The 10,388-nt window shown below is 49.4% G+C and overlaps 1 protein-coding gene across 2 annotated transcripts; it reads right to left on the reverse strand.

Moving 5' to 3' along the window:
• Positions 1–2,105: 2,105 nt before the first annotated feature.
• Positions 2,106–10,367, reverse strand: CRYGN (crystallin gamma N). 2 transcript variants are annotated; one of them, XM_008643131.2, is made up of 4 exons: positions 10,281–10,367; positions 9,573–9,821; positions 7,687–7,832; positions 2,106–2,333 (listed from the first exon to the last, which is right to left on the reverse strand). In XM_008643131.2, the coding sequence occupies exons 1-4, from the start codon at positions 10,299–10,301 to the stop codon at positions 2,198–2,200; spliced, it is 552 nt and encodes a 183-aa protein (XP_008641353.1). In that variant the 5' UTR covers positions 10,302–10,367; the 3' UTR covers positions 2,106–2,197. The 2 variants fall into 2 exon arrangements, with proteins under 2 accessions (XP_008641353.1, XP_017602257.1); XM_017746768.1 differs by lacking the exon at positions 10,281–10,367 and having other exon boundaries at positions 9,573–10,230.
• Between the last annotated feature and the right edge of the window lie 21 nt (positions 10,368–10,388).

The raw sequence follows: 10,388 nt of genomic DNA on the forward strand, positions 1-10,388 counted from the left end.
CCAAATACTTGGAGCATCTGGGACTCTAGTCATTGTATATTTTTAAGTCTTTGTTTCTTTATCCTTCATGCTGCACCGTGACATTGAATGTGCTTCAAATGAATGAAAAGCCTCCTTTAAAGCTCATCACAATTCGATGCCTGTCTTTCTCTGGGACCACTTTTTGGGGTTTTTTTAACAGATTAATGGCCAGGAGGTCACAATAGAGAGCACTGCATATGACTGAATATTAACTTTTAATAGAGTGCATTTTGCTCAGGAGCCGATTACAGCCTTCATGAGGCAAGAGCAACGCTAATCCTGGAAGGACTCCTAAAATCTTTCATAAGCTGCATCTAATTAAAAGAAAATGAAATACGCAAGAGTTGATGCACGAGTTGTACATTTGTGCATCCCACTCAATGAATGAATCATTTCCCTGCCTTCTCTGACACAGAAATACCTTGCAACCCATTATAGATTTTAAATATTTTTACAGCTCTAATGGACCACGTCACCACAAGCCACCCAGGACATGGCCACTGAAGCCCAGACCTGAGCCAGTGTAACTATAAGTGCTTCTGTGATGATCTGCATGGAGGATACAGACAGACAACAGGCTATCTGCAAGAGGACATGATTTTCTGTATCACTGCTAAGGCAGACATCAGCCAAACTGCTGTTAAATTCACAAGGTAGAACTTTTTTGCATTTCCATATCCCCTCATAACACATATACAGCATATGTGCAGCTGGGGCAAATCTCAATGAATGCAAGTCTACCAACAGTGTCACTTCATCACAGGAACAGCACATAAACTCATATAGGCCCAGTTGTTACCAGTCACCCCAGTCCTGTTACTGGTAGAGAGCCACAGGGAGCCAAGATCCAAGTGGAAGATGAATGACAAGGTGGATGAGTGTGAACTGGTGGAATGGCAAGTGGATCCAGTGTCAGACTGGGACGCAGCACGGGACCAACCAGATCCTGGCACAGAGCACAGTCCTGCTCCTTCCCCATCGCTCAGGGAAGGGCAGATTCCCATTGCAGACCTGCAAAGCAGAGCAGCCCTGAAGACACACACACCTCGTGCTCCAGTGTGCTGAGGACCCGTCAGCCTCACTCATGTCCCTTTGAAGGGCTGGGGCTGGAGTTAGATCAGCAGCCTTCCCACTGGATTAACACAGAGCTTTGCAGCTCTGCCGGCACCATGCCCATGCCTGTCAGGATCTATCAGACAGCCAAGGTTTAATAGCTAATAGAGTAACAGAGTGAAGAGAATAGAATTACCCCTTTCTGAAACCCCCAGCTAATGCTAAACACAGCTTATGAAGGGAGGCTACTGCACTTTTGGGGGCTGCATGCCAGGGGAAGTGCCCAGGCTGTAGGGGACAGTCCATAGCTGAAGGGGCAGAGTGATTCCCATCCCAATTGCCAACCATGGAACGGGGTTCAGGGGCACCAAAATGACTGGGATGGGAGCACTGAAGGGGCAGAAAGATGGGAAGAGGGTTGTGAAATAAATGGCAGTGCAGTGGCTGTTTTCCTTTGCTGCTGATCCCTCAAAATGTCATCTGAAGGGTTGAGGGAACAACGAGAAGGTTGCTCAGGTTTTGTGCCTTCAGCCTTGGGGTTTTTTTTAATATGTATTTTTAATGTGTACTGATCTAAAGTTAAAAGCAACTCAGGATGAATGGTTTCTTTCACCTTTGCATCAAGACCAGCATGTCATGCTCAGACAGACCTCACGAGTTGCTCATCTCCTGCTACGATCCTCACGTGTGTCCTCACATGGCCTCTGAGGGCTCTTCACCTGTACTCCCCACCCGTGTGTGCATCAACGTGACCCCCTCCAGGCATCAGGAGTCAGCTGGGGCCATCACATGGTGGCCGTGGTCAGGGCAGAGGGAGCATGTGTCAGACCACGACCACAACGGCAGGCATGTTTGTTCTTAGATCTTCTTGTCACCACAGTTCTGGCCCATCCTCCCATGTCCTCCTTATAAACCACTGCAGAATAAGAAAGCAAATTTGCAGCATGTAAATCAAGCTTAGAAAGATTACAAGCCTTTTCTCTCTCAAACTCATGTTAGTTATGGAAAAAAAAGTGCTTAGAGCCAAAAGCTGGTGTTTAACAATTTATTCCAGGGGTCAGTGAGCGGGGAGGAGGGTGATGCTCAGTCTCAGCGGGCCATGGCTGGCAGGGTGAAAGCTCAGCTAGAAGTAGTTGACAACTCTCCTGATGGACTGGACGCTGGCGCTGCGCGCCTGCCACGCGTTGAAGCTGCTGAACTCGCCGCGCTCCACCACGTACATGCGGCCTCGGTAGTTGGGCTCCTCGTACAGCACCCACCTGGGCACAAAGGGAGGGTTCCCTGGGTCCCAGCACTGTGCTCATGCAAAGTGGCCACTCTGAGTGGCTGCATTTAGGGACCACTGTACTGCAAACCACCAGAGCCTCATTGCCAGCCCCATCCCGCGCACAGGAATCTCCCAGTGGAGTTCACTGTGGGCACTTCTCCCCGCTCCCCCAGCATGGCCTGGCAATTACCCACGGCCAGATTGGACCTTGCCTTTAGAAAACATTGCTCTGGGTCACACCAGCAGTAAAGCCTGGGCCCAAGGGCTCCCTGCTTCACATTACTGTAGGAATGGTTCTCTCTGAGCTTCACCATGTGCAACAGAAACAATTTAATAGCATTTGATAGTGCTAAAGAAGGACATGAGTCCCCTCAGCCCCTGGATAAACCCCTTTTGGACTGTAAGGAGAAACATGCAATGCTTGATGGATATTCTGCCTCTTTGAACTGATTCACTAGCTATAATGGGAACCATATTTAGTAATTCCTCTCTTTGTTAGTAATTCTTAATGGCCTCTTTGATGCTTTCCAACAGAGAGCAGGGCTTGACTGGGTTATCTTTACTTTATCTCTACATCCAGAGTTAATGACAACTTTCCCTTGGAATACAGTCAAATGGATACAACATTCAATAACCTTGGTGACTTTGGCATGCCTGACTGCTTCACCTGGCTTGGCTACATCATTCTCCATCACCCCAGCTTGTGGCATGTCTTTCTCCATTTGAAGGTCTGCAAGTCAGGAGCAATTCTGATGGTCAAGAGGGACAATTCTGCTGCTTTTCTCTCCCTTCACCCCCCTTAGTCACACTGTGTCATGATCTTAATGTGGCCACAAGTGTCACCTCTGTCCTCTGTTTGAATCTCCCATGCTTTTTAACCAAGTTTTGCCATTGCTCTGACAGTTTTACAGTCAGGTTTCCACTCTGTCATTGCTGAGCTGCTCATCTCTGCCTCTTTCCTCTCATGCCCATATTTTTTAGGATTTTATGAGGATCTCTGCTGCTTTTCCCATCTAGTTGCTCAGCAATGACAGCAAAGCAGAAATGCAATCCTCCAAATAATTTGATTTCTGTGGTCTGTCTTTGCAGAAGTCAGCTGGGACACTGGGGTTGGGACCTACTGTATATGAGATTTCCAGGGAGAAACTTCTTCAAGTACTGGAGGGGTCAAAGACTGCTGGGCCTGAAGGCAGCTGACCTGAAGACAACAGCTGGTGAACTCAGATCAGTCTGATCCAGAGCAAAAAGCTGGAGGCTTAGGAAAAAAGTTGTTTATAAAACCAGCCACCCACGGGCATTATTTAAAAAACAAAACAAGAAAAGTTTAGGGTATTTATCCAAGGCACCTTACAGGTTCCTTGACAGATTTGTTTTGTGTTTCTGAGATGACACAAGGTGGGACTGTGGTGGTTCCTTCTCCCAGATCCCTGTACAGGATCAGGACCAGCAGGTGGATACCAGCATGGAATACTGTGCCTTGGTTTTGTGAAAGAGTATCCTGTAGTATCAGAGCCCTGTGCGTGGCATCGCTGACACATGGTTCCTACAAACACCTCATTCTCTGGCACTTGTTGCAGCCAGTTGATATCCAAACTGGAATTATGAAGTCATCCTCAGCCTTTTCCTTTGATGGTCACTTTGCAGTACATCGAGAAGGCTGCCCACTGCTCACAAGGGTAGTGTATCCCCACCACGTATCCTGGTGTGCAGTAACAGAGGGTGTCCTCAGCTCTTCAGCTTAATTAAAAAAATTTATAAAATCTTCCTCCTCCGTTAGGTACATCCCAGCCTAGTTCCTAAGGCACACTAGCTTTATTCCTTTTCTACTCCTTCCCTTCATCTTACATGCATTTCTCCATATTATTAGATGATTGTGGACCTCTTTCACCATCAGCTCACTATCCCTCCCTCGCACTTGAGAAAGGGCTCCCATTCCAGTTTTCTGCACCTTTCAGTCGCTCCCTCCTGCTAATGCTACTGGAAGTACTGCAGGGTGGTAGGACAGGGATGTCCACAGGGCACTGCCCACAGGACATGTTCTTTCAGCTCTTCTCTGCTCTAGGACATCTTTCAACAACAGTTGGACCCTGGGGAAAAGAGCAGGGGGAAGAGCAGCCCCTCACAGTCACTGTCTTTCCCAAGATTTCTGTGTTTCTCTCCAGACACATGGTCGATGTGTCTGCACCGTTACACGGAGGGAATGGGACAGGCTTTGGTGTAGATGGAAGCAGACTTAGTGACCTGGTATGGTCATAAGAACCCCCACTGACTTGTCCCTCTGCTTAGGGGAAGGCTGAAAAAACCCAAAAACTAAAGGAATGAAAGGAATAGCAGAAGGATGGGAGTGAAGTGTATTGGCAGTGCAAGGTGATGAGTGAAGGACTGTATGGCTTACTTAGCTGTTCCTTTATTGCCTAAAATTTACGTTCTCTGAGACCATCAGCGAGAGGGGAAATCAAGTCAGTCAGGAGCCCAGAAAACAAAAAAAAGGAGATGATCCTGTCCTCAAGCCCAGCATGGGAGAGCTGATCCAGGCACATAGCACACAGCCCTCAAACATCTCGGTGCTGTGTTTCATTAGCACATAATCCCAGAGGACATGGGAATAAAATGCTCATGGAACCAACTCAAACTCTGTAAGCCAAAACTGACTGCTCAAACTGACAAACGAGGAGGGGAATGCTGCAGTGTCAGCCTGGACCAAGCAGGAGGCTTTCAGTGGAGCTTGAAGTCACTCATTCTCCACGTAGGACTTGAGCAGTGCCATGGGCAGGTATCACCTCTGCTGAGAATTATGTAATGTTCATTGGGCAGCAGCATTTGGGTACCTGTTCTGGTTTGTATTTCACAACCCGACTGCAGAACAGCTACCAAACACTCATGAATGCTTCAGCAGAATAATGGTTGTTCTGGTTCCTTCAAGTTATTCCACTGTGGTGTAGAAAAGCTCTTTTTGGGGTATTCTCTCCTGGACCACAAAACGAATTCAGCTTTTTAAAATTGTTATTTCTAGGCAGTTCCCTGTGGAGTGGCTGAGGCACAAAGGAGGACAAGAACCACACATCTTCATCTAAAATCAGATGATACCATATGTGATACTGGAGCTGGCTCTGCCCGTGGGACGGGCGAAGCCACTCGCCACAAACCTGCAACAGCTTCCGAGGAGGCGGTGACACCTCAGAACTGCTCCAAAATAGCAATTCATTGCCAGAATGGTTTAAACTGCTTTACCATCGCCCTGTCTGGTGGGCCCTCAGGTAGGGTAGCAATTGCCCGCCCCAGAAGGGCAGCAGGGAAGGTGCTGGACCCCCTCAACCTCACCAGGAACCATGCCAAAGGCAGACGTTTGTCTCCATTCCCATGTTTCCAGATGATCCATCATCACTTCCCGCGGGCACGGCCACCTCCACAAGCGCAGGCAGCAATTTTTTATCAGCACATGACACCATCCATGGATTTTGAAATGGAAACAAATATTTCTGTATTCAACAGATGTCACATTGTGGGAATTGAGGGTGAAAATCACAGAGTGAGACTGTGGCTGAAACTCCCTTTGTCTCCATTGACCCCATCTCCTCTGCTCCCCAAACAGCCAAGGATCCTGGGAGAGCTTTGCCAGGTTATGCCCAGCACCACCTACACCTGCAGCACCTCTGGAGCCACCTGGGTTTAGATGGTCCATCCAAAGGAGAAAAGTAGTGCCACAGGGTCCCTTTCTCCTCCCTACTCTCACCTCTCTGCTGTGGTATCTCATCCTTCCCTCTCTCCTCCTGCAGCCTGGGACAGCACGTCCCTCTGCATTGCCCTGCCTTTTAATTGCCTTTACAGACCTTTCCAAGCATGTCCAACACTGATCTACCCCGGATCTGAATGTAATGCTACAAACCTCAGAGAGTTTCCTCACCATGCTCCTTTCAGTGCTTTATTTTTTTCTATATTTTTATCACTGTTCACAGACCTTGAGAAGTCCTATAATGTTAACACAAACAGTCCAGGCTCCCATGCGAGGGAGAACAAGCTTTGTGCCCTTTATGTATTTTGTAGGGGAGGGGGAAAATCAATCTGAAAAATTCAAGTGCTTGAAAGTTTCTGGGCAGCTTCCCAATTTCTCAAGCTCCAGGCTCTGCTACAGGGACCCGAGCAGTAAATTGGCCCTAAAGCTCTTGCCAGAGTACTCACAGGCTCCCCCTTGGCTTTGTAGTGCTGGTACTCATATACTCAGCACTAACAGGGTCCCTGGTGGGCTCCAGCCATTTCTTCCCATCAGGAGTGGGTAGCTCTGCTCCTTAATGAACTGCCGCTGCCTAATCATAAGCCTGGATTTTTGGAAGAGGAGAGGCCTTGGTTGGATCAGAAAGGGTCCTGCAGGACACTCACTGCAATCAGGACATCTTGAGCTTGGATGGCAACAACCTTTCCCTATTCTGAGAAAAAAATAGGCAGAAAGGGTCCAGCATCCCACACTGCGTGCCTGTGAGCTGCACAATATCCAGTCCAGGACAGGTGAAGAACAAGGTATCTGTGTTCCCTCCTCTGCAGGGGCTTCTCTCTGCCCCAGTGCCTCCCTCCACCCACACTGTGCCTGGCCCTGGGAGGGTGTTATGGCATTTCCCAGCTCCCAGCATGCTTGCAGTGAAAATGCAATTGTCAGACAAAAGAAATTTGACAATAAGAGAAAAAACCCACAAAACTGACCAACACTATCGAGAAAATGCCACCAAACATCAAGGAAAAGGCAAAGCTGACATCCTGCCAAGGCTTTCAGGAGCGTCTGCAAGGGCAGGAGGCTGGGGCTGAGCCTCAGCCTGGGCATCACCACCGCTGTTGGCCCTGTCTTTCAGAGGCAGGATTTAGTGTGAAGGGGACGTGCTGCTGCCTCACTTTTGCCATCACAGGAAAAGGTGCGGTGAAGCCACTTGCAAAGCAAAAGCCCTGACCTGCATCACCTGGAGCCATCCATCCACCCTCCCTGAGAGCTTCAGCATGGATTTTAAAGAGGTGTGGAAAGCAGGAAGGAAGGAAGGAAGGAAGGAAGGAAGGAAGGAAGGAAGGAAGATGGTTTTAGGCTTCTTGTTTCATACACCTTAAAAGAGGTGTCTCAGAGTTCTGGTAGCTTGTGCTTAACTGCCACCCTCCAAAAATCACACCCCTTTGAAGCAGCTCTCCGTGGGCAGGTGCCAACATTCACCTTTAACCATAGGCTTAACAAACATTTTTAGGCTTTCTCCAAGTGCCCCCAGCACTGACAGGATTTTCCATGAAGGAAGAGTGTCTGTAGCCCACTCTCCCCTGCAGTGCCCAGGGCAGGGAGCACGGCAGTGGCCAGGACACGTGCTGTTACTTACGCGCCGTCACCGTACACTTTGAGGGCATTGATGCAGGTCTTGTCCCAGCCTTGTCCCTGCAGGAAGGAGCAGTCTTCTGTCAGCTCCAGGCTGGGACCCCTAAAATGGCTCCCCTCGAATATTTCGATCCTGTAATGCTCGCCGTGCTGGGGACAAAGGGATTGGAGTCAACAGCAACACCAAAAAAGTGCAACAGAGTCTTTCTCTGGCTTTTATAAGACAGAGGGAGACAGAAGGGTGCTTTGGAAGGGGAATGGGAAGAGCAATCCAAGACCACTGGTGCCAGCATGCACAGAGCATGCACAAACTCCTCCCAGCACATCAACCAGGAAAGCAGCCAAAAATTCCTCGTCCCTGTGCCCAGCTGCACCTTCCTGCAGCTGATGTTCACATGCAAACACATCATGGGGTGCCAGTGCCCAGGCACACGCAGCCCCTTGTCCATCTCCCCCATACCCCAAGCCCACAAACCCTCCATCCCAAATGCAGCATCAGACTCTCTGTGCACCCAAACAGGAAAAAAGAAACATATCCTGAGTGTACAAAGAAGTGGGACTACTCCCCTAAACTAATTTGTATTGCCTCCAGTTTCATGCATAGCTGCTGTTCCTGGTGGGAGATGTTGTGCCTTTCTTTTAGGAAAATAAAAGCAGGGGAAGCAAAGGAAACTTTCCCAGCATCATCATTGCTGTGTGAGCCCTTGATGGTCACACAACATAAATTACTCCGGGAAGATCTCTGCAGCCTGCAGCAGAGCAATGTGGGACAGAGGGAGCTCAAAGGGTATTTTTAAGTCAAATTCAAAGAATACCTAAATGCATTTTTCAAATAAACAACGTCAGCACACAAGGAGGCCGGGCTGCAGTGCCAAACCCTGCAGCAGGCAGCCGCCGGCAGCAGCCAAGTGGATACCGTGCCTGAGCAAACATTCCTCCGGGAATCTGCTCTGCACAAATGCCTCAAAGCCCTTGCTGGCATCTCACAGGGAAAATCTTGGGCCAGGAAAGGAGGAGCACATCCTTGTGCTGGCCAGGGTCCAGAGCCTGGGGCAGAGCATCCCTCCATGTATGGATCATGGAGGTGCTTTGGGAATGATGTTACAGACCCGAAACAGCCCCGCTGCTGTACCAAAAGCCATTTCAGGGCCAGTGAGAAATACCTGCTCCAAGTGGGCTCATCATTGCCCCAGAGGCCCTCAGTGATAGGAGAATCAATGGAAAGACCCAACCCATACTCATTGTTCTTTGCTAATTTTTAATCTTTCCATTTAGATCTTCCTATGGACAATGCTTTTAAAAGCTTGATAAGGGGAAGGGAAAATAGTGAGTTTAGTCTAGGATTACTGGGGTCAGAGGGTGGTTTGCAACAGCAGAGAATTCAGCTAAAATTTGCTAGGAGAAGCCCCATGTTCTCATTGGAAAGCCCTCGGGCTGCCCTCTTCCCCTCCGGGTCCATGGGGAGATGGAGCTGCCACAGCTCAAACTTGCCTTGGGCAACGAATCTCCTTCCGAATTCCCCTGTGAATACCTCATAGCAGCTTACATTAAAAGGAAAAGCACATGGTACCAGCAGGACCTTGCCATCTCATCTGGAAAACCACAGGAATATCTCATCCTGCTAAAGGCACTGCGTTTCATTGTGGGAGGAAGAAGATGTATGTTCCTCCTGTCTGGGGACACAGGAGACTGTCTCGGCTTTGGGGCCTGCACAGACCACTCCAAACAGGGGCAAACCTACCCAGGAAACTCTTTCGTCCTCAATGGGACACGCTATTTCTAAAGAACACAAATTTTTGTGACACTTATTTGCGGGGCTCCTGCGACCAGGAGAAACAAAACCCAACGGTGCTCCGGCTGGGAGAGCCAATGCCAGCAGCATCCACTCACCATCCCGACGGGCCGGCAGGAGCCCAGGTGGTCACTGCGTCCATTCCAGCGGTAGAAATCGGGATACTCGCCGTGCTCCAGGATGTACTGCTGCCCTCGGAAGTCGGGGTGGTCAAAGCAGACCCAGGCTCCACTCTGGACGCAGATGGAGTTGACCCGGTTGAGGAAACCTTGGTCCTGGAAGCTGCTGCAGCTGCCGCAGAGGTCCAGCTTCCTGCCTGTGAAGCATTTGCCTTCGTAGAAAGTGATCTGGGGGGAGGGAGGAGAATGGGCCCGCGGTGAGGAGCGGGGATACAGCCAGACTCCCATTCCAAGCAGATAGGAATCTCTTGCAGATGCATCATTTCAGGGTGGCTTGGGGTATTTTAGCTGCTTTCCAGCAAAAGGAGCACGGCATCACTGGCATTTTTTCCTAAGAAGCGTATTTGTTTTTCTGGGAACGCAGTGCATCCCGCATTTATGACACTTCTCGCCGCCTTGTGCTCACTCACAAAAAAAATCAGCATGAATGTTTAAACAGGAAATCAGGCTCCCGAAACACAGCTCCTTCTGCCGCACCCTCCCCATCCCTGCTACCAAATTTGCTCCCGGGATCACCACTCATGCTGCATCTGCTGGCTCTATTATCCTCATCAACTCCTTCCACCCGGAGGATGCTCGGGCTCTCCAGCCCCAGGCTGAAAGGGAAGCGGTTGGGTCGTTACTTACTTTTCCTGAGTATTGAGACATTTCTGCTGGCTGTTATCCAAGACCAAAAGCGGGAGCCAGACCAAAACCGCGATGGACAGATCATTGGACACCCCACTATATAGGGGC

Source organism: Corvus brachyrhynchos, unplaced genomic scaffold (genome assembly GCF_000691975.1).
Source record: "Corvus brachyrhynchos isolate BGI_N302 unplaced genomic scaffold, ASM69197v1 scaffold18, whole genome shotgun sequence".
NCBI lineage: Eukaryota > Metazoa > Chordata > Aves > Passeriformes > Corvidae > Corvus > Corvus brachyrhynchos.

What these genes read in the sequence shown, in the direction of transcription:
- CRYGN (XM_017746768.1), bottom strand. Translation starts at nt 9,881, where the DNA reads ATGGGAGTCTGGCTGTATCCCCGCTCCTCACCGCGGGCCCATTCTCCT. An exon ending in CCTGCCGGCCCGTCGGGATG is followed by an intron (nt 7,833 to 9,572) that starts GTGAGTGGATGC and finishes CTTTGTCCCCAG; the next exon opens with CACGGCGAGCATTACAGGAT. An exon ending in AAAGTGTACGGTGACGGCGC is followed by an intron (nt 2,334 to 7,686) that starts GTAAGTAACAGC and finishes CTTTGTGCCCAG; the next exon opens with GTGGGTGCTGTACGAGGAGC.